General features: G+C 31.5%; 1 protein-coding gene across 1 annotated transcript in view; it reads left to right on the top strand.

Annotated features, from left to right (window-relative positions):
• Positions 1 to 24060, top strand: part of TARBP1 (TAR (HIV-1) RNA binding protein 1) — a 72100-nt gene that overhangs the window by 31328 nt on the left and 16712 nt on the right. Inside the window, exons 13-23 of the mRNA XM_023502062.2 lie at positions 2296 to 2393; positions 2754 to 2915; positions 5712 to 5899; positions 6193 to 6454; positions 6536 to 6724; positions 7197 to 7396; positions 7580 to 7651; positions 9212 to 9332; positions 13723 to 13833; positions 18106 to 18255; positions 19826 to 19912. Coding sequence (XP_023357830.2) covers positions 2296 to 2393; positions 2754 to 2915; positions 5712 to 5899; positions 6193 to 6454; positions 6536 to 6724; positions 7197 to 7396; positions 7580 to 7651; positions 9212 to 9332; positions 13723 to 13833; positions 18106 to 18255; positions 19826 to 19912 — 1640 coding nt within the window. The remainder of the gene's footprint in view (positions 1 to 2295; positions 2394 to 2753; positions 2916 to 5711; positions 5900 to 6192; positions 6455 to 6535; positions 6725 to 7196; positions 7397 to 7579; positions 7652 to 9211; positions 9333 to 13722; positions 13834 to 18105; positions 18256 to 19825; positions 19913 to 24060) is intronic.

The raw sequence follows: 24060 nt of genomic DNA, 5'->3' as shown, positions 1-24060 counted from the left end.
CCCATATCCCCTCCAACATTTGTCATTATCTTTTCCTGTAATCTTAGCCAATCTGAGAGGTATGTAGTGGTATCTCAGAGTTGTCTTAATTTGCATTTCTCTGATCAGTAATGGTTCAGAGCATCTTTTCATATGACTAGAAATAGTTTCAATTTCTTCATCTGGAAATTTTCTGTTCATATCTTTTGATATGGTTACTTTTCCAAAGTAATTATTTTATTGTTGCTTTTTATATATTCTTTGCTTATGTCAAGCCTGTATCTGTCTGTTTTTGACAGCAAATATCCAGATAATTGAAGTTACCGAACTCTGACATTTTCTTTTTGTCCTGATGAACTGTAGTATAATCTTATGGTAATTTGTTTTAGTATTCATTAGTATAATTTTATGAAACTTCTGTTGTGGTATTTGTTGACAGTTACCCAAATTCTTTTCATCATTTTCCCCCTCCTCTTTTCTGTATCTATATCTTTCTTAATATGCTATGCTGGGCATTTTCCACCTCTGCTACTTTTACCTGTCTCATTTCTTTTGAATAAGATTTATACTTATTAGAGCCATATTTCTTTCACCAAGTCATAATAATTAACTGAGGTAAAATCTGTTTCCTTGTATAAGAATCTCTGTTTTACTTACTGTCTATCCTTGCAAGTAACATTAGTTACTTGAGGTCACTTATTTTATTGGCGACTTGTCTCTTGGATTTGGGACAGGTATAATATTAAACCTCTTTATAATGTTAGTACTTTGGGGAAAAACACCTATATCCATGTTAAATGTATTCTTATTTTTGCCATATACAATATATTTTAGGACCTGACTATACCTGATTTGTATATCCATTCTGTGTAATAAGAAATCTTGTTAAATATTTATAGCAGTACTTGTAGAAGTAAAGAGCTCAGGAAAATGGGTGCTCATTGATTGGGGAATGGCTGAACAAATGACATATGAGTAGACTGGAATGTTATTGTTCTATAAGAAATGAATGTGAATAATTCAGAGAAATTTGGGAAGCATAGTGAAGTAAATAGGACAAGATAGCAGTTTGCATGCTAGACACTGTAATGTGAAGAAAAATAACACCAGAAAGGTTCAGAATTCTGATCAGTGCAGTGAAGAGGGCCTTCAGCATATTGAAGCAACTCCCCTGCCTCATTAGACAAGTTGTGGAATAGAGCTATAGAATGGGCCATATGCTGTTACACATGGCCAATGGGTTGATTGATTTTGCTTAATTCAACTTCATTAGAAGGCATGGTTATGTTCTTGTTGTAAGGAAAGCATCATTGAACAGTTTAGTGATGTAAGAAGAGCATATCAGTGAGGCAAATTCAACAAAAACACTTTGTCAGAGTTTTTTCTATTAGAAAATACTCCAATTTTTAGACAACACGTTTACTGTTTTGAGAGAAAGCATAACAACTACTCTAATTCTCTCAATGCTAAACATAAAAATAACATGGCATCCTCTAGTTGAAGTAATGGTTTTACTACTTGGAACCATTTACCTCACTAATCTCCTCAGTCTGTTATTGAATCTGGCAGAATGAATTTGTTTTATGCATCTTTTTTTTTTTTTTGCATATTTTATGCTAAGAATTTGTGGTATGTATCTCTTTGCTTTCTTAGATTATTCTTACTTGTGTTCTCAGTTTCAGTATTTACCTCTTTTAGTCATCTGACATTGGAACCTGACCCAAGCAATTTATCTTGCATTTTATGACAATTAACATGCACAGAATATTTAAAAATTGAATGTCATCTAGACAAGAAAATGAGGAAGAAATTAATGTCATATTTCCTTTCCTTTCATGATTTGAGTGATGAGTAGGGACAATCAATTAATATTCTTTTATTAAAGAAATTGTTTCCCTCTATCTATTAGCTTGTGACTTTTTCACACTGAAGGTTCATTATGAACTATTATTGTTTTTATACAAAATGATGTGCCTGGTATTAGTTTTTGTAAATTTTGAGATCACATCTAAAGTCCTGCCTTCTGCAGAAGGCGCTCCTCCTTTTACTTGGTGCTCTCTAATGCTTTTTCCAATTCATCATATATATATATCTTGTTTGTATATAGTTTTTTTGTGTATTGTCTCTCCACTATTAGACTGTGGACATCCTGAGAACTTGGCCTTTTTTATTATTTTTTTTTTTTAAATGCCTAGTATTTTAGTACAGTACTTGGTCCATGGTAGATGCTTGATAAATATTTTTTTTCTTGCTTGTAATATTTTTGAGTTGTATTTCTGACATTTCTGAAAAAATGCACTTTTTCTTTTGGTACAGATGGTGTACTAATTCTTCTTCAGAATTCTGTCATATCTGCTACAGAAAGTATTTTTGAGTTTATTGTTAGAAGGTTAACTTCCAGTGAATTGAGTACTGTAAGTATTTAATGGAATAGCTTAACAGTTGAGTTGTTTAATTCAAATATTGTAACATTTTTTCTCTTGAATAAATCTGCTAAAAGGAAGTAAAAGAAGTCTTTTTACATATAAGAACTTGTGTGATGCTGGCTATCCAACTCTTTTGCTAGATTGACTCTTTCATGCTTCCCCAATTATCCATTTGTTTGTGAGTATATTTTGTATATTTGTAAAAATGAAAAATTTCATCTTTGGTTATGATTCCTGGTTTTTGATTTGTAATCCATTTGTGAAGGATCATTGAATCTTGATTTTTAATTGTAATTTTTTCTTAGAGATATTTTAATAACAATTATACATATCTTTTATTTGTCTTAGGTTTCAGATCTAGAACGTTGTCACTTATACTTAACAACATTATCTGCACTTGTGAATTTACATGGGAAAATTGGGTGGAAAAACAATAACTCCATTTGGAAATTCATTTCTGTTTTAAAAAATGCATCCATTCTGCACCTACAAGACATGAGTAGTGAAAAGGTAATTTTTCTAACAGTGTAATTTTTTGGGTGAATCTATTGTAGCTAACAAAGAATATTTGATCTAACTTCAGTAATCAATTCATCAGTAAGCATTTATTAAGCAATACCTATGTTTGAGGCAATGTGCTAACTACTAAAGATATAAAAATGAAAGTCTTTGATCTCATTCATTTGAAGAATACATGTATGTAAATAAGCCAAAAAAAAGATATATTAAATACAATATAAATTTTCTGTTGTGAAAAAGGGCACTAGTACTTGGAAGAATCAGAAAAGGCTTCATGTAAGAAAGTGGTATGTCAGCTGAATTTTTAAAGACACAAGGAATTTTAGGAAGTGGTAGTCAGTCCATTCCAGAGATGGAGGACAGCTTAATTAAAAGACACCAAAATGTAAGCTATAGTGTTGTGTGAGAAGAACAACAAAAAAATCCATTTGGATGAAGTATAAATAAAGTATGTTACCGTTGGAAAGGTGGGTTGGAGCTACCTTTGTGAAAGACTCTTAAGAGATAAATGGAAGAGTTTGGTTTTGATCTTAGAGAAAATAGGGAGCCCAATGAAGGTTATTAAGTAGAATAGTGATGTAATCTGACGTGCTTTAGGAAAATTTAGAAAAAAAACTGAGGTATGATTATAAAATGGTAAGATTGAAATTACAGATCACTTGTAACGGACTGCTTCCATTTTGGTAGGCATCAGTTTCTCTAACTGTATAAAAGAAAGATTGGACTATTTGACTTTGAAAGTCTCTTCTATCTCTAAATCTATAACCTGTGACCCTACCTTATAATGGCACAAGAATGTAGTCTTGTGAAAAAGAGCATGACTGAGTTAAAAGGAGAATTGAGGATGTGTAGTAATTCCTAGGTTCACATCTAGGTAGAATGAGCTAAGTTTCATAAGATATAGAACCTAAAACTTGGAGTCAGGAAGTCGGGAATTCGAAGCCTGCCTAGGACTAGCTATGTGACCTGGGCAAGTCACTTAATCTTTATATGCCTCAGTTTCCTCATCTGTAAAACGGGAAAAATAACACTTTTTTCCCAGAGTTGTTGTGATGATTAACTGATAAAATAATTGTAAAATGCTATACAAACCTTAAATTGCTAGGTAAATGCTACTTGCTACTATTATAATCATTAGTAGGAACAAAACTTCATTGTACTTATTTTTTACATGTCAAATGAGGACAGTGCTTTTAGGCTGACTTCCCAGGCCTATAGTAATGATGAAATGACAGCAGATGTGAAAGTCCTGTAAACAACTCCAAAACTGTAATAAAGACATTGTTCTAATTTATCCAGAATTTTCATTCAGGAACAGTGTCACCAAGACCTTATGTATGTTTTGCTTCAAGCATCTTCTTTGAATCCTCAGTTACTTATTTGGATCCATTTATCCTTGGACTTCTGTAGACCAGTAAGATCAAAGAATCATAGGAAGAGATTGAAAAAAGACCTTGAATCTCATCTTGTCTAAACCTTCTCATTTTATAGATGATAAAACTGAGATTCAGAGAAATCTTTAAGTGACTTAAGATTATATAGGTACTAAGTGGCACAACCTGGGAATTGAACCTGAGTTTTGTGTCTCCAAATGTGGCATTCTTTCCAGTGTTCCATATATTTTGATGATATGGGAAAACATGTTAATTTAAAAATTTATATTGTTTCAAAAAAATTATTTTGTTTTATGGATGTCAGTTATTTTGTGTTCCCCCTTTGGGATAGAGGAAATTTTAAAAACATTACCTTCAGGTGGTATCATAGATATGAACAATTGGCAACTTATGAGACATTTGAGTCTTCCTAGTAATACTTCCTTCTGCCTCTCTTTTCAGGACTGTCACATGCTTCCATGACCAATGCTTCCTAAAATGAATCCAAACTTCTAGATTACAGATTATAATTCATAATGATATATACAAGTCAGTCAGCAAGCATTTATTAAATGCTTAAACAATTACCTACTAAACACCAGGTATTGTATAATGCACTGAGAGTAACAAGACAAAAACACAGTCCCTTCCCTTAAGGAGCTTACTTTATAGTGTAGGAGAAAACATTTAAGTCACTGTACACACAATAAAAATAACTAGGGACATAGAATAGAAACACATATATAGACACATAGAATAGACACACATATATAGCACAAAGTATACAGTTAGCTGGAAAATAATTTTAGAGGGAAAGTACAAGAATCACAATTGATAGAGAATATGAATAAGAGTGGACAGAAGTAAAAGAGTTTCTTATAAACATGTTGGAAGCTTAAGAGTGTTAGACAACAAGTGCATACATTTGGATATAGTGTAGAGATGTGAAATGGGCAGCATAAGAGGCAGAGTACCAGATCTCATTTCAAATCCTTAATAGCTGTATAACCTTGAGCAAGTCATTTAACTTAATAACTTGTGAGAATCTTGATGTGGATTAAATAAGACAATATTTTAAGTGTTTTGCAAACCTTTAGACACTATATATATGTTAGCTAATACTATTAAATAAAATTGACCTAAATTACTCATGGCAGAGAATAGGATTTTATTCCTAATTGTAATACTTGTTAAATGATTTGGGGCAATGTGGTTAAGGCACTATGCATTGTTTTATACAATACAGGGCACATTTATCAGAGTTGTTTTCTGTAGTCAAGAAAAGTGACACATATCTTTTGCTTTTCTCCAGAGAGTAGAAGTAGAAGTGAATAAAAATTAAAGAAAAATTGATTAATTATTGACTTAAAGATAAAATAGATTGTGTTAAAATATATGTTTTTTTCTTTGTCAGGAACCAAAACTTAATGAACAGATTCAGAAAGTGGTTAGTATGGAGTGTTTGGCAGTGGTCTGTGGGATGCTTGCTCAAAAGTCAGATCTGCATCTTGATTCCTTAGATGTTGAAAGTTTGGAAAAATTTATTTCATCTTTTCACCTCAACCAGATAGTAAGAAAGCCACTTACTGAAGAACAAAACAGGTTTGTACATCTCAGTAACTGAATTAGATACTTATTTTACCCAGTCCTGTTTGTCATTTTGGTTTGAGTATGTGTAATTGTATTTGTTTTAGACTGCAATGGTATTAGCAGATTTTCTTTCTGTTAATTGATGATAAATGAGTTTCTTCAGTTTCGATAATTCTCTTATAGCGAGGGGAAATTGATGGTAATGATGTTTAAATTTGTCTCTATAAGACATTGTACTGTATATGCAAAGAAAATAAATTTTGTCATAAATAAGTATAGCTAATAATAGTATTTTTTTTTTACAGTTTATTTGAAGAATCATCCTCTTCCCAGGGATGGGGGAGAGTAGTTGCCCAGTATATTCATGATCAGTGGCTCTGCCTCTCTTTCCTATTAAATAAATATTATATTCTTATGCCAACCACAAAGGATGAGATGCTGGAACCCTTTCTGCAAGTTCTTCCAAAGCCAGTAGTCATTTTGCAATCTGCATTAGAAGCTCTTAATATTCTTCCTTCTGATCAGGTTTTACCAGTATTTCATTGCATGAAAATATTGGTTCCTAAGGTAAGTGATAAGACATGTGAATTTAATAGGAATAGTTATTAAAAAAATGTGAAATTAAGTGATCTCTCTCTCTCTCTCTAGCTTCTTTGTTCCTCTGAATCACTATGCATTGAGTCTTTTGATACGGCTTGGAAAATTATATATTCTTTGAGCAACACGCAACTGATATTCTGGTCTAATTTAAAAGCTTTTGTCCAGTTTGTCTTTGATATCAGAGTTCTTACTGTTGCTGCCAGAATCAAGGGCCAATCATACTCAAAAATAAAGGAGGTAAATTTTTTCTTAAAGCATTTATTATATTATCTTCAAAGATGTGAATGTAAGAAAAATAACTAACCAGCATAGTATAATGGGCTTTATATGATTAAAAAGGAAATCTAAACCTGAGTAAGCCATTGCATTTTCTATTTATGAGATTATTTATTCTTTTTTTTTTCCTGTTTTGGGGAGGGAATTTTTCTTTGGTGATTTCTAGGTGATTATCACTACTTTAAAAAAAAAACACTCCAAAATTAAGGAACTGAAGTAATTTTGTTAGTGCTCTGATTTTTTAATTTTTTTTTTTAATTATCTTTAGGTAATGAGTAGATTTATTTATAGAGTTGATATTGGTTATATTTCAATTTATATTAAAGAGTTAACTTAGAGGTTGTTTATGTAATAGTAGTTTATAGAATCACCGATTTCTCTGAAAGTAAAAATGCAAGTAAGTAAATTGACTTCCATTTTCTTTTCATTCTAGATCATATATAAGATAATTGAAATGTCCACAACAAAGACTGGGGTCTTCAATGTATTAATAAGTTATTGCTGTCAATCTTGGATAGTTCCTACATCCAATGATATGACTCTGTCCCAGGATCCATTCTCAAGTGCTAGAGATTATATTGAACTTATTATTGAGGGCTGCATTTTTGGAACTGTATTTAGGCGAGATCAGAGGTAAAAAGACACATGTTTTCATACTATCATTTATATTAAATATTTAAGTGGGTGGGATTATATGTGCCAACTACTTTACATTACTTTCTTTGTTTTGAAGCTATTAAGAAAAATAAAAACTGTTAGATTTGGAATTATTTTGTACTTTAATCTTTTGTCTTTTTTTTTTTCTTTTTGGTTAAGGCTTATACAGGATGTACAAGCCTTCATAGAAAATCTTGGATGTGAATGTGCAGCAAATATTGTCACAGAAAAGTAAATATGTTTAACATTTTTCCTTGTCTTTACATAAATGGGAAATTGTTTATTATTATAAAAAGATATCTTTGTTAAATGGGGAAATATTTACTAGTTAGAAAGTAATAAGATTATATTCAATTTACATTTATTAAGCATTGGTTACCTATAAAGAACAATGTTGTTTAAACTAGCTTTCAAAAAACACATTTTAATGTGCTATTTTTGAAAACTTTTTCTTGGTGCTATTATGTAAAAATTCAGTACTATAACCTTTGCACTAAAAGTCCCAAATGAAAAAACAAAAAAGATTGACTACAGATTTTTGACCCCTGTAGAATATACTAAAATGATATATCCTTTAGATTTTCTTTGTAACAAAAATTTACAGATGTCATAGCTAACTAATTATCATATCAAACAAAACAATTACTGTGAAACATTTTAAAAGTTTTTATTTTGATTTTACCCGATTTCACTTATCTATTCTGTAAATTCAGGCTTGTGAAAATTTTCATTATAATGTTTTTCACATTTTATGACTAATTAGTCTCTTAAATTTCTGACTCGTCTTTTTTTACATGATTTTTTCAAATTTATTTTGTTCCCTAAAAGAGAGTAGTAATATTGTTATTATTCACTTATATAAAACTGAATTTTAGAATTTCCTTCAATTAGAAATTAAAAACCAAACCAAACAGCTTTTTTTCTGAGAAGGATTCTATAGGTTTTACTTGACTGCTAGATCCATGACTCAAAAAAAAAGTTTAGAGTCCTTGTGGTTTCTACTGTAGCATGTGTAAAAATATCCAATTAACTTAAAATGATATTCTCATTCATGTTAGAACAGTAAGAGAGATGTGGAAATTCATTAAATTAATTGCTGATCATTTTTGTTAAGATGGTTTATATTTAGCTCTGCTTTTCCTAGTTTTTCAAATACAAAGGAGTCCAAGAATAGAGACTCCCTTTTTCAGATGTACCTTATATTTTTTAATATAGAAAAACTCCAGTCATTCTGATACTTTATATTTATTTATTCTAATTGTTACCTGAAAAAAGAAGTATTTGTGATCATCACATACATACATGTTATCTTACATCTACATTCTGCTTTTATAAGATTTTATTATTTGGCTATGGTATCAGATGTGCTTTCCTTATTATGTGAAGAACAATAGAGTATGAGTGTTGAATAAGAAAAAGTGTCAAGATAGATTTGTGGTGATCCATTCATATTTTCTGAAGAGTTTCTCCAATTGAAAAAAAATGTGATTTTTTTTTTTATCTTCAATGTTAAGTAATCAACATTCATTTCATTAAATATGAGGCTTTTAATAAAGTTTGTTTCATGAGAGTTTTTGGTCTTTTTATTATTTTATTATTAATTTAAAGATATAGTAAACTTGAATTGACTTTATATTAAAATATATTACTTTTTATCCTTATCCTTATCAGAAGCTAAAACTTTGTTTTATTTTGTTTTGATTTGGTTTGAAAGTGATTTTGATAAAAGTTTCATTTGTTTATTGGACTTTCAAGATACATTGAGTATTATCTAATATATATGTTTTCCAGTACTAACAGAGATGACCATTATGTGAGAGTTTGCGCTATCAAATTCCTTTGTTTATTGGATGGATCAAATATTTCCCACAAGATGTTTATAGAAGATCTTGCAATCAAGCTACTAGATAAAGTAAAAGTTTTACTTCATTTTATGTTTTAGATTAGTGAAAAAATAATTTTTGTTTTTATTAAAGATCTAGCAATATAGTAGTGTATTAAGGTAACAGGTTCAGTCAGCAAGTACATAATTCTTTTTATATGAGCAGAAAGTATATTTTGGTATTTTGGAAAAAAAACAAAACAACAACAATTCTCCAATTCCAGAAGAAATTTAAGTTTGGCAAAACTGTTTTACTGAATCTAATTTTATATTTAAAAAATAAACAGAATAAATATAAAGGTATTGTTATAAGCCCCTGGATTGTGAATTTTCAAAAAAAATGGTCAGGATTTGCTTCTGCATAAATTCTTTCTGATATCTTATATCTTGGCAATTTCCCATTTCCATTAAAATAAAAAGTGTAGTAAAGTAGGAAAACTTCTTGAAACTGCTCAGCTCAGGGTGCTTTGAGAATAAGTATAAGATTTTTGTGAAGAATCACCAAGCTGGCTTCCATTTTCACCGTTTAAGGATTATTGGACAGAGATGAGGCTTTTGGTTCCTGTGGTTTTGAATTCTCCATTGCTCAGTGAGGTAAATTCTACTAATGATCTGGTACTGACTTGTTTTTATGAAGAGAGAGTAATTCAACTGTAATATTCTATAATTCTGACAGTATAGGAAATCTGGAATGTCTAAGAAACTCCTAATTTCATTCTCTTTTGGTAGGAATTCAGAAAGAAATAAAAGTAGTAGTTCAGCTCAGTAGGATTAAATCCTTGCTATGTGTCAGTCATTGGGCTAGATGTTGAGGATGAATGTACAGAAATGTCTGTGGCCTCAACAAACATATACTAATGGGGGAGGAGGGGAAATGTTCAGTACATAGATAAACAAATAGAAAGAAGAAAAAAGCAAAGTAAGTTTGAGGTGCAGGGGTGATAGGGGTTTCATGAAAGGAGCCATGTATGAGATGGCTTTTGATCTATACCTGGAAGGGGGAACTATCAAGGAGTCTTAACAGGTGGAGGTTAGGAAAAAGCTTAACAGGTGGAGGTTAGGAAAAAGAGCATTCCCAGATATAGGAATAATCTTAAAGGCAAGAATTGGAATATTGTCTGTGGGGAAAAATTGGTAGACCAGATTGTTCAGAACATGGTACAGATGTAAAGGGAGTACCTCCTTTGCATCTCATGTGTCCATCATGATTTTTTTTTTTAATTACTAAAATAGCCATTGTCATAGTTTAGTTCCTTCTCTTGCAATGGTCTCTCTCTTGGTCTCTTCACCTCAAGTCACATTTAGGCTTGAAGTTGAGAAAAACTTCCTGACTCCTGTGCACAAGAGGAACTGCAACTTTGAGAGAGAGTGGAAGGTGTTAAAGCATATCCTAGACAATAACTTGTTGGAGAGATTGTAGTGGGCATTTTTGAATAGCTTCAACAGTATAAAGATTCTTTTTAGCTCTTAGATTCTGTGAAGTATCTATCTACTCCAATCTGTTTTCCACAGAGTTGCCAAAGTTATTTTTGTGAAGTATAGATCTTTACTTAATTACTTTATCACAAAGTTAACTACAGTGGCTTTTTCCCCAAGATAAAATAAAATAGGAATTCCTCTGGCTTTTTTTAAGACTGCACTGTGTGGTTCTATTACGTTTTCCTGTCTTCATTATGTATTACTCTCTTTTCCATATTTTTTGGTACAGCTAAATTGATTTTCTTTCTTTTCTTTGCAATTAGCATTCTCTCTTCTGTCTTGTTGCTTTTGCATGGGTCATCCCCAATGCTAGAATGTACTCCTTCATCCAGAGAATCTATTTCCTTCAAAACTCAGGTTAAGTGCCATCTTCTATATGAAGCTTATCCCGATTTTCCAGCAACAAGTATCCTTTCTTAAAGCATTTTGTGGGTCTTCGTTGTTAAAAGTAAAGCATTTTATTTTTGTCTTTGAATTTCTAGTGCCAATGTGTGACATATATATAGTAGGCACTTAATAAATACTAGTTTAGTGATTGTATAATATGAATTTAACAGGAATGACAGGCAAGAATGAGAAGGACTTTAAGTGTCAAAGGAATTTGCTCCTAATGCTTCTAGGATTCATTTTCTTGATCCAGGGAGTAACATGGTCAGAATTATTCTAGGATTATCAGTTTGGCAGTATGTCAGAATGAATTGAAGAATGGAAATATTGGAAAAAAAAGAGATCAGTTAGTTGGCTTTTGCAGTATTTTAAGTTAGAGGTATTACGTGGTAGCCATATGGATAGAAAAGAAAGGATAATACAGAAGTAGAACAGGACTTAGTGAGGGAGAGAGAAGAATTGAGGATGATTTCAAGGTTGCTAACCTGGGTGACTGCAAAGATAGTAATACTTGAACAAATATAGGAAGTTACACTGTATGATCCAAATTATCAGAAATACTGTATTGTACATTTGGGTTTTAGTTTTCATAAAATAAACTAAAAAACAAGACAAAAAACTGAAAGCACATCAAAGTATTTTTTTTGGTAGCCATTGGCTTGATGGGTAAATTTGTGTGAGATAGTGGAGAGGGAGATTGTGTTCTATCTCTCCTTTCCTTCTTCTGTTTTTCTTTTGACACCCAACTTCTCTGTGTTTATAAGTAAGAGGAGCATGCATAGTTCTTTATAATGTGCCTGTTCTAAATTTGTGAAGGAAGATAGCTAGTTCCCCAAAACTATTGTGTCCATTTCTTTTGAAAACACAAGGAAATCTTCAACATCTATATGTAGAACACCTTATGGGGAAGTATAAAATATGGTTTCTTGCTCTCAAGTAATTTTTATCAAACAAGCATATAATAAGAACTTAATATGATTAGATTACTTTCCATCTAAGGGAGGGGTGGGGTGGGAGGAAGGAGGATAAAATTTGGAACACAAGGTTTTGTAAGGGTCAGTGTCGAAAAATTATTCATGCATATGTTTTGAAAATAAAAAGCTTTAATTAAAAAAAAAAGAAGAAGAACTTAATATGTACCAGGCATTGTACTAAGCAGCCGTTTAGATGTTTGACATAGTTGACAGAATGCTAGGCTTGGAATCAAGAAAATCCGAGTTCCCTGTTTTATTCAGTTTCTCATCTATAAAATGAGCTGGAGAAGAAAATGGCAAGCCACTCTTGTATCTTTGCAAAGAAAACCCTAAATGGTGCCATGAAGAATTAGACATATCCAAAAAACAATAGAGCAATATCATTGTCCTAAAATCACAATTTTTGACATCAAGGAACTCACTTTCTATTAGAGGAGACAATATGTAAATAATTAAGCACATAAGATATGTCCAGTATAGATAGGAGGAAATCTCAGGAGTTCACTAGCAGTGGGGAAAAAGAGGTTTCAGGTATGGAAAACCAAAGGCCTCTTTCTGATGGCAAATATTTGAACTGATTCTTGAAAGAAGAGAAGTATTTAACAAGATGAAAAGAGCATTATAAACTGGTGACAATAAGAATAGTCAGTATTCTTGAGTAAAAACTCAAGTGAAACAGCCATATGTGATAAGTTTTGAGTTCAGACTATCTGAGTCTCTTCCCATTTCTATGTCTATCTATATATATCATGTGTGTATCTCCTTTCCTTATGTCCCTTCCATGCATATTCCATCTTTTCATCTCATTAAAAATTTTTATTGCTTTTTTATTTTTCTACCACTCCATATATTTTGTCCTTCTGTTTTTCTCTCTTTTTAATCTTTTTCCCCATCTCTGATGTGTATGTGTTTTTCCTTTACTACTTCTTTAACCTTTGCACACCTTACATCATTTTGTCTGGAGCTAGAGTGATAGTTTTTTTTTTAAATCACTAGACGGAAAGAGTAGTTGGGAATTTGCCCCAAATTTGTTTTGTGATCTTTGATAGAGGTTTTATTAATTAAACTTTTCTGAACTCGATTTTCATCTAAAATGAAATTTGATTAAATGATCCTAAAAGTTTCTTCATTATGTTCTCATTCTTTTCCTTTTAATTATCTGAACTATGGAATTAAGGCATACTTCTTTAAAGATGTGACTTTAAAGTAATTTATTCATATTCAACAAATGAAATTTCATTCCTTTGTTTATTCCTTCAAAAATTCAGAAGCAGTTTACTTTTTGAAAAATGAAAAAAAAGAAAGTCCTAGTTAGTTGCTTTTTTTTGTTTGTTTGTTTGTTTGATTCTCATTTGATTCCCTTCTTACTCCTTCTCCTCAACTCCCCTCTCTCCTTTTTGGGATAGTTGTATATGAATTTATTTTCAAAATGTGGTGATAGACTGATGGGTTTAGGGTTTCATTGTTACCAATTTATGCTGTACAAAATTGCATTTGTAACTTCTTTTAACTTTGATCATAAACCATGTAAGTGCTTTTAAAATTTAATGTTATAACATGAAAACTGAATTTCTTTTCAGGATGAACTGGTATCCAAGTCTAGAACACGCTATTATGTAAATTCTTTGCAACACAGAGTAAAAAATAGAATATGGCAGACTCTACTTGTACTCTTCCCCAAATTCGACCAGGTATAACTTTAATCATATATATCATAATTTACATTTTTAATTAAGAGGTTGTTCTGTTAAAAATGTTTTATACTTTTAAGTGAGATTAAGCTTAGGTATTTAAATCAAGTTTCATAATTGAAATTAAGTAGAAGATTGATTTTGTGAAGAAAGATACTGGCCTAATCACTTTGTTACTATGATAAGTTTCATAGAATTAGCTTGCTAAATGGACTAAATATCATAACCAGTACCCCATCAGAAAGAGAATGACATGGGACATGTGGACAAGACAAGTATTGAATTAAATTATTCTATATTCTGTCTCTCCATTATTATTTCTTGACAGGAAATCCAGTTACTGATAATGAGAGTCATTTCAAAATTAATAGTCTTTGCCTATTAGCTTTTGTAGTTAGTGAAGTGTAGTGAGTTAGTGTAGTTAGTGAAGATGAAGTAGACTTCACCGCAAAGATAAAATACAATTTCAAATTAGATGAAAGAATAATGAGAAGTTAGTAAACATTTGCAATAGGTTGATGCTGACATTTTGAAAACACTTTCAATGTTAGAAGGGGAGGAAAATGGAAAAGGTCATTAATAATGACTTTATCATTTTTTCCTGTAAAAATATAGCTGATATAAAGCAGTCACCTCAAAAGAGAAAGCAAAAGAAACTAGAAACTATTTGAATCAGTATGAACTCCATCTTTTTGCCATGCAGAAGTATTAACATTTTAGGATACAAACTTATTTGTATAATACTAGGAAGGAGGGTTGATTATCATGTGAGAGCCATCTAGACCCAGAGAGAATACTGTGGGAACTGAGTGTGGATTCCAATATAGATTTTCATTTTTTTGTTGTGGTTTGCTTAAATTTTATTTTTGTTCTCATTTTGTCTCGTCTTTGAGCTGATTCTTCTTGTGCAGCAAGATAATTGTATAAATACATATGCCTATATTGGATTTACATATATTTTTACCATGTTTAAGATAATATTGTATTATTTGCCTATTACAATAGGAGGGGGGGAAGGGAGGGAAATTGGAACACAAGGTTTTGCAAGGGTCATTGGTGAAAAACCCTTGCATATGTTTTGAAAATAAAAAGCTTCAATAAAAAAAAAAATTATACTGTTGTAGATAGGATTTTTGCCTCATCAAACTAGAAAGCTATCAAAACAAAAACATCTATAGAAAGCTTGATATGAAACCTAGTTCAGCCACATTTTTTCAGAAATATTCTGTTTGGAAAGCACAAATAGGAAGTGTAACATTTTTTGTGTTTCTGTAACTAATATCAGTAATAGGTTCCAAATATGATAATTCCATTAAGTTTTTGAGTCCTTAGTGTGTTATTTTATGACTTTTAAAATGTCAATTAAAAAGAAGTTTGGAAGAGCAGCTGGTTTAGACACAGTAAGGCAGTCTGTGCTGGAGGCAATGTAATCTTGAAGGTATTGAGGGATTATTTTATTAACTCACTTAGGGTAGAGAAAAATCACAGACAAAAGATTTTACAAGATGATGTTGGAAGGAAAAATCACAGACAAAACAATGAATAAGATCACAGGCAAGTATATTGTCATCAAGCCTAAGTTTCAATAACTGTTCACACAATATACTCATTTGCTTTTTAAAAATAAAATCTTTATGAGAGTAATATAAAATATATTGAGGGCATTATATATTAAAGTATAAGAAAGAAATAATCAGACTTTCAGAATCAATTTTCTATAGCAAGCCACAAGTTATTAGTTACAAAAATCACTGAAAGGTAAAGGAATGTGTGATTCCACTATATTTGTTAGTGAACAAAAACACATTTTTGAGAGTTCAAAATGCTACCTCATCCTCCAACAAATAGCTTCTCATATATTAGTCAAATGAACCAGAGAAATTACTCTGTTCAAGGATTTTTTAGCATCAGATGGGGGAATATAAGAAGTGAACATGCTCTCTTGAGGTGTTCACTTCTTCAATGGAATATATCTTAGGCAAAGTCCAAAGGGAAAAGGGATTACCTATACATGGCAAGATAACCCAGATATACTTTGTGGACAATACTGTGTTTGTCAAATCAATCCCCAAAACATTACAGTTTCTTCTTAGTGGGATACATATTTACTCAAGAGATTAGTCTAATTCATCAAGAAGAACTTAAGTGGATATGGATGAAAAATGTCTTGTTCAGACTACAAATTGGATGACTAATCCCAGATATATGGGTATCTGTAACTGTCACTTGAAGCTGAATAATTAAGTGGGTCCAGAACACAAGTCCAGAATTGGGATATATTTAATTTGGGAACTTATGTAGGACTTTCAACAATCCCAAATTGCTCCCTGGCACAAAAAGCCAACTTATTCCCCCTCCCCCCCCCAAAATAAAAAAAAAAAAATTTATTAATGATTCTAGAACCATTGTCCCAAAGTTCAACTTAACTTGTGCATATTGGGCACAGGCAGGTTTACAAAAATGCACACACACACACACACACACACACACGTATGTTTGTATATATGTTCTTATTTATTTCTGTTGGGGAAATCTATATAAGAAGTAAAATCATGGTATAAGTGCTGCAGACAAGAGATGGGTAACCTGAATTCTATACTTATATCCATAAAATGTAAAGATACTTAGAGTGTAGCTTCTAGTATTTTGTTAGAGGTGCTCTGGGAGAAAATAGAAAAAAGTCATAAACGATGTAGGTATGGATGAGTTGCTATCTGAATAGATGGAGAAAATAGCTACATTGGTAAGATCACAGATTCATTAAGTAGTAAGATATTCATGTATACCTTGCATAAAAATTCAGTTGAGCAAATATTTAATGAACTATGAAATATTGTGAAGTAGACTTATAGGTCATGTAACCACCAAAATAGAGTATTAGATACTTTCACCCATCCTTTTGACCTCTCAAATTTGGAATTGTATTTAAGAGATAAAGCAGTTTTAGCTTTCTCTAAGACATCAAGAGTTCTAACTAGGTCATAATCCTTGTTTACTCAAAGGATTCATTGAGCTTTTCTTAAACATTAAACATTCTTACTCACTAACTCCTTCCCCTACCAGTCTCATAGGGCTATACAAGCTGATGATGGTCTTGCAAAAGAATTAAACTCTGCACTCCTTTCCCCCTTCCTATCCTTGACACAGAAAGTTAAAAGGCAGAGTCTTGCTTTAGCAGGTTTGCAGCATGGCAGTACTCTATGCTGCTGCAAAGCTCAGCCAAAGAACTGAAAAAAGAAAGAGAACTAGGTCAGGATGCCAGTTTGTATGTGGCATATCACTTAGACAGAGGGAAAGGACTCAATATCCAGCTGGGTCCATCTCTGTCCTTCTGGAAGTCATATGGGGAGTGAACTATAAATTACCCAGTGAGGGAGGATATTAGAATAGATTTAACGGTGTTTGGGGGTAATAATTATCAAAGAGGAAGCATCAGAAAGTGAAATAAGAAAAAAGTATAAAATTCAAAGCCCTTGAATATAGGCAGATGGAACAAAGGGGAGGATGAGAATATCAGAATGGAATATGACTTCCAGATCAGTTAAACAAAGTTCTTTGGATAAATATTGCAAGTCAGAGGAAAATAAGTCAATAGCTTATAAGGCAGAGAAAAGGCAAGAGAACATGGAACCTATGTTCCCAAGCATGTTCCCAAATGGTTTAAAAGAGAAGTAAGAATTGTGAAAAAAAGAATTGCTGTCCCACAAAACAGAAATAATTGACAGAAAAACTTGAATATATTTTTTACAAAACAAATGAGAGAACAGTTGAATGGGAAAGACATAGAAGTGAAGGATAATTTGGGAACAGAAAAGCAAAATATCAATAACCTTATAACAAAGATTGCAAGAAAGATGAACACAAGGTCCTCTGACCTCAAGTACTGTTTAGTTGGGAATAATGTAAGTCACCTTGTGAACTTGATTACATTGGAAAAGTCAGCTTTTAGTGTGTAGTTGATTTTAGTAATTCAGTGACTTCTAAAATTAATAACATTAAAACAAAGGGGCTAAGACAATTATATTAAAATGAGTCAAAATAAACAAAAAATACATAATTATAATATTTAGGCTTGTTGGCTATTTGGATTGGTGAGTTTCTTTATCCATTGTTTAGTTTTTGGGCTTATTTTTGCAAAATATTTTAGAAAAATTCGTGAAAAGTTAATAAAATTAATATTTTAAAAAAATTTGCTTAAATCTTTAATGTGCAAAAAATTATTTTTCCTTGGGAAAATAACTGATACTAATTTTTTTTTTTTTTTTTACTTAGAACTTCCTGGATCAGATTATTGGCAAGATATTTGAAGCAGGATTTGTCAATAACCAAGCATCTATAAAATATTTTATAGAATGGATTATTATATTGATTCTTCATAAATTTCCTCAGTTTCTTCCAAAGTTTTGGAATTGTTTTTGTTATGTAAGTAAATGACAGTTTTCATATTTTGTTTAGAAAAGTTTTACTCAATGGATTTATGTTTCATATTTCATAATACAATATTTGATGAACTCATCTTTGAATTTGATGTACTACTTAATGAATAAATGAATGGAAATTGTGAAAAAGAGAATAGTAATAGAGTTAGCCTACTGTTACCATTTAGTCTTAAATGGGAGAGATTTTATTAAAACAAAACAAAAATCTGAAACAGCTTTTATAAATATTAACTAGTAATCAGAGTGGTTTGGGTACTGTTTCTATATCTGCATCTATATATCTGCATGGACACATAAATAATTTATATATGCACATATCAAGCAAGCCCTTTGATTTATTATTATGATATATTTAAATCATTGAATCCATTTCTATAAAGATGAGAGAGTCAATGTCCCAGCCATTTTTACAGTCATGAAATCTGGCTCCCAGTCCCACCTCTGACATATGCTAGTGCTACGACTATGGAAACTTTTCACGTTGGTATAGCTACTTTCTAGGTCTCTGAGTTGTATACTTGCTGATTTGCACTGTTATAATTAGTTTTCACATTGGGAATGACATATTTAATAACTTGTAGAGTTAGACTCCCTCATGTACAAAGATGAATTTTAGAATTTGTGATTGAAGAACTTCTAGGAAAATAGTGAAAAGTTTTCCTAAAATATCTGCCTTATGCTTACTATACCTATTTTTGTGTTGATTCCCTTATTCCCTCCAGTCTATAATTATGTCAAAATAGATCAACTTTCTAATGTCTGCTTGTTTGTAGTCATCCCCATCCATACTACATACCATCACCATAGCCTTTTTCATCTTTTAAAAGTACATCTTTATATCTCTTTACTGTCTTCATGTCTTTAATAACTACCTCCTCCACTGTGTTCCATAAAGGTCATTTGACATAGTAGAGCAATCAAGTCATTCTGTAGTCTCAATCAAATAGAACTTTACATTTTCCCCCACTGGAATCTGCTTTTTGTGGTTATTCTTCTAGAATAGACAATTCTGCACCTTTGCCACCAAGCCAAACTCTATCTTTGTTTCATTGTCTAATTTAAGTAACTTTTTTTTTGTGAAACTTTCTCAAGTCCACTGTAGTTCAACGTAATATATATTCTTCAGAACCCATTTAAAGGCTTAGGTTCAAACTAGACCAAAGGCCTTCAAAGCCTTAAGCAAGTGTTAAATCACCTAGCCTTTGAATACATCCAGAGACTCCCTGCCTTGTAAGGAAAAAAAGGAGTCCCCGGTGAAGTCTCAATAAATGGTCTTTGCCTCTAAACTGGAGGGTTATCTATCCCCTCCACTAAATCACTATAGCATTCTCTTGATGACTATTTATTTGACAGCATTCCTTTGTACACTAATTATTGTGACTTTTGTATTATTATTTTTAAATTTTCATGATTTTATGATCTTGTCTCCCTTGCTAAATATGAACTTCTTAAGGTTAGGGATCATGTCATAAATTTAATTATTTTTATACTTCACAATACCTTGTATTGAATAAACACTGTTCAGTGCTAATTGGGCGATTCTTTTTTTCTAGGGGGAAGAAAAACTCAAAATGAGTATTTGTACATTTTTATCAGTTTTATCACATTTGGATATCATTATTCAGAATATATCTGAGATGGTAAGTTTAAAATGTTTAAGGTTAAAAAATAGAGATTTTTTATATGGAGATTATTTTTTGAACAATTATAATTTCTTTGGAGTATAGAATAGTTAATATTTTAATTTTAACACCTTATTTACTTTTTTTTTATTATGGCTTTTTATTTACAAGTTATATGCATGGGTAATTTTATAGCATTGACAATTGCCATGCCTTTTGTTCCAATTTTTCCCCTCATTTCCCCCATCCCCTCCCCCATATGGCAGGTTTACCAATACATGTTAAATATGTTAAAGTATAAATTAAATACAATATAGGTATTCATGTCCAAATAATTATTTTGCTGTACAAAAAGAATTGGACTTTGAAATAGTGTACAATTAGCCTGTGAAGGAAATCAAAAATTCAGGTGGACAAAAATATAGGGATTGGGAATTCTATGTAGTGGTTCATAGTCATCTCCCAGATGACTATGAACATCCTAGATGTAGCTGGCTCAGTTCATTACTGCTCTATTGGAACTGATTTGTTTCATCTCATTCCTAAAGATGGCCACGTCCATCAGAATTGATCATCATATAATATTGTTGTTGAAATATATAATGATCTCTTGGTCCTGCTCATTTCACTCAGCATCAGTTCATGTAAGTCTCTCCAAGCCTTTCTGAACCATCCTAACACCTTCTTTACTACCGAAAAATTGATTATAACTTCCTGCTTTTCAAGAAAAAGTTAGATAAAAATCTGAATTTGTAGATAAAGCAAGTTACTTGTAGATTACAGACCATTTAAAGTTGCTTTTATTTTCAATCCAAATTTTGCCTCTTTTATTTCTCTGTCATCCATTGAGAAGGCAGTAAATATACTATATATGTAAAGTGATATAAAACCTATTTACACATTAGTCATGCAAGAAAAAAAAGAGGAAAAAATGTACTTTGGTATACATGCTGAGTTCATTTCTCTAGTTGAAGATGAATAGCTTCCTTAATTTCATCCTAAGTTCTTGGAGTTTTAGGGAATCATTACACTGATCAGAGTTTTATTAAGTATGTCATAGTTATTATCTTTTACTGTTACTGTGTATATTGTTTTCCTGGTTCTGCTCATCTTTCTTTGCTTGTGTTCATGTAAGTCTTCCCAGGTTCTTTTGCAATCATCCCCTTTGTCATTTGTTATAGCACAATAATAATGTATCACATTCATATATCACAACTTGTTCCGCCAATCCCCTACTTATGAGTGTCTCTTCAGTTTCTAATTCTTTGCTACCAAAAAAGACCCGCTATAAATATTTTTGTTCATATGGGTTCTTTTCATTTTTTTTTTTAAATCTCTTTGGGAAATAAACCTAGTAGCTGTTTTGATTTGTCAAAAGATATGCATAGTTTTATAGCTCTTTGGACATAGTTCCAGATTGTATGGACTAGTTTACAACTCCACTAACAGTGCTTTAGTGTACCTATTTTGCCATTTTCCCTTCTAGTATTTGACATTTTTTTTTCTGTCTTGTTAGTCAAACTGAGTATAAAGTGGTACCTCAGGATTGTTTTATTTGTCATTTCTCTAATTGTTGATTTAGAGCATTTTTTCATATGACTACTGATAGCTTTCTTCTTTAGAAAACTGCCTGTTCATATCCTTTGACCATTTATCAATTGAGGAATGGCTCCTATTTTTATTAATTTGACTTAGTTCTCTGCATAGTTGAAAAATGATACCTTTATCAGAGAAACTTGCTGTAAATTTCCCTTCTTAGTTCCTCCCTTTGTCCCCATTTTCTGTTTTTCTTCTTATTTTGGTTGCATTGGTTTTCATTTGTGCAAAACTTTTAAAATTTTATATAATCAAAATGATCTATTTCTCCTCCATGAACCTCTCTATCTTTTGTTTGTTTATGAACACTTCTCCTATCCTTAGGTCTAATAGATAATTTCCTACATCTTCCCCTAATTTCTTATGAGATCACTTTTATGTTGGAATACTGTATCTAATTTGAACTTATTTTAGTAAAGTGTGAGAGGTTATCTAGGCCTAGTTTCTTCCAGACTATTTTCCACTTTTCCATTAAAAATAAAATATTCCTTTTTTATATGCCTTTCATATATTTGAAATGTGTGTTTTTAAAGGGGGTTTTGAATCTTTATCTTAAGTATCTTTTAGGATGGTATCTTGGGATCCAAAGAAGGCAAAAATATGCAGTATTTTAAGATTTACATATATTTTGATACTTTTCATTGCAGAAGCATTTTCTTTCTTTCTTTCTTTCTTTTGAGAACAGAGAAATGTGTTTAATGATAATCATTTTTTCAAAAATGTTTCATACATGCCTACTAAAATCAATCAAATATTTTGGCACTCAAGTAGAAAAATTTTTTTCTTAATTAGTTTCAGAAATTGAGAGTAATGTTATTTTAATTTTCAAGTAATGCAGACAAAATTTAATCATTCTATTATTTAAAAATTAAGAAATTGGTATTGTAGTAGACTGAGTTTCGTTGTTATTTGTTGCAATAAATGACTTTAATTACCATCAGCCAATATAAGAACAGCTCCCAGATCTACATTATTAACTTAAAATTAATATATCAGAGAGCTGACCATCTTTTTCTTTTAATCTTATCCTTTTATCTTAGTTTCTGTCTTTCTCAATTTGTCCTATCGATTCTTCCACTATAAAAAAAAATCTCAATTTTGCTAATTTCTTTTCCTTACTATTGAGCCATTCCAAATCCCCTTTTTATTGTTTGTGTCTAGACCACTGCCATTCCTTTTGCTGCCTACTTGGACTCTGTGTAGCAGGTACCACCTCCAAACTTAGACCATACCCTAAACAAATAATCATCTTCCTCTAAAAATAATCATCTTCCACTTTGTTCTATCAGAACTTTTTCTTCTATCCTATCCTATCTCTTTAGTCTTCAAAACTAACCTCCTCATTTAACTACTAAGTATTTTAGCTATTCTTTCCATTCTGTGACTTGTGGTCTTCCTTTTAGCCAAGCAATTATACTTATCATTTCCCTTTCTCATTTTGTTGTTTCCCATGTATATTATACATAATTGTTCATGGTATTATTGATTTCTTACTTTTTATTCTTGTAAATTTGAATTCTTGTATCCTTTGTAATTATTCTTGTAATTTCATTGCTCTTTTGGTAGTTCATGTATATCTTTTTTTATCCTAAAGATAGATATCCTGTCTTTTATCCTTTGCTTTCCTTCGTATATCTGTCATTTTTCCATGATCTCTGTAAATTTCAGCTATTTTCCACGGCTCATTGCAACTAGTTGGTCTTTTTTTGTTTATACTTATCAAAAATCATTTTAAGGAATGCAGAAAAAATATATTGCTAATTGTTTTGGCATATGTGTGATAGTGAAGATACAGTGACTCTTGATAAATATTGATGACTGACTCAATAAAGGAAGCTCATGCCATTTTAAAGGTGCCACAACCATGCTGACCAAATGATTTAAGTCCTTTATGACAATCTTGTCAATATACATTCTCCCTAACTTAATTATTAAGCAACTTATGTTTTGACCCTAAAGATAGATCTGTCTATGTGCCAATTAAGATTTCCACCTGCCAGGAGTATCTGAATAGCTAATTTAGTAAGTAACAATAACAACCACACACACACACACACACACACACACACACTCTCTCTCTCTCTCTCTCTCTCTCTCTTTCTCTTTCTCTCTCTCTCTCTCTCTCTTATTTAAAAATTTGGCTCTTGTAGTTTTTGCATGTACATAAAGCAAGCTACCTCTCTCTAACAATAGTCTTCTTAATATTCTGAAATAATAATCCTTGTGATTTGAGAATAAGGAAAACCCAGTTATTATCTTAATGAGGATTTTTGATTTTATATAGGAAAGTGAGCATGACTTAGTGAATAGGATACCTCATCTGACATGCAGTACTTGGTAGATAAGATACTTATCCACTCCTTCCTTAAGATCTGTGATCTGTGTCTGGCATCTCCTTTCTTAAAATCTGTGGTCCAGTCAAATTGATCTTCTCTATATTTTTCACTATGATACTCTTAACTCCCATTTCTGAGCCTTTATACTGTTTTTAACTGTGTACTGCTTATCTTCTCCATTATTATGGAAACTCCTTTTGTGACTAGGTGTTTAATTCTTTGTATTTTTATTCC

The sequence above is a fragment of the Sarcophilus harrisii genome, chromosome 4, assembly GCF_902635505.1.
Source record: "Sarcophilus harrisii chromosome 4, mSarHar1.11, whole genome shotgun sequence".
In the NCBI taxonomy this organism is placed as follows: Eukaryota; Metazoa; Chordata; class Mammalia; order Dasyuromorphia; family Dasyuridae; genus Sarcophilus; species Sarcophilus harrisii.
Note: the sequence above shows the minus strand (reverse complement) of the source record. Positions and strands in the feature narration are given on the sequence as shown.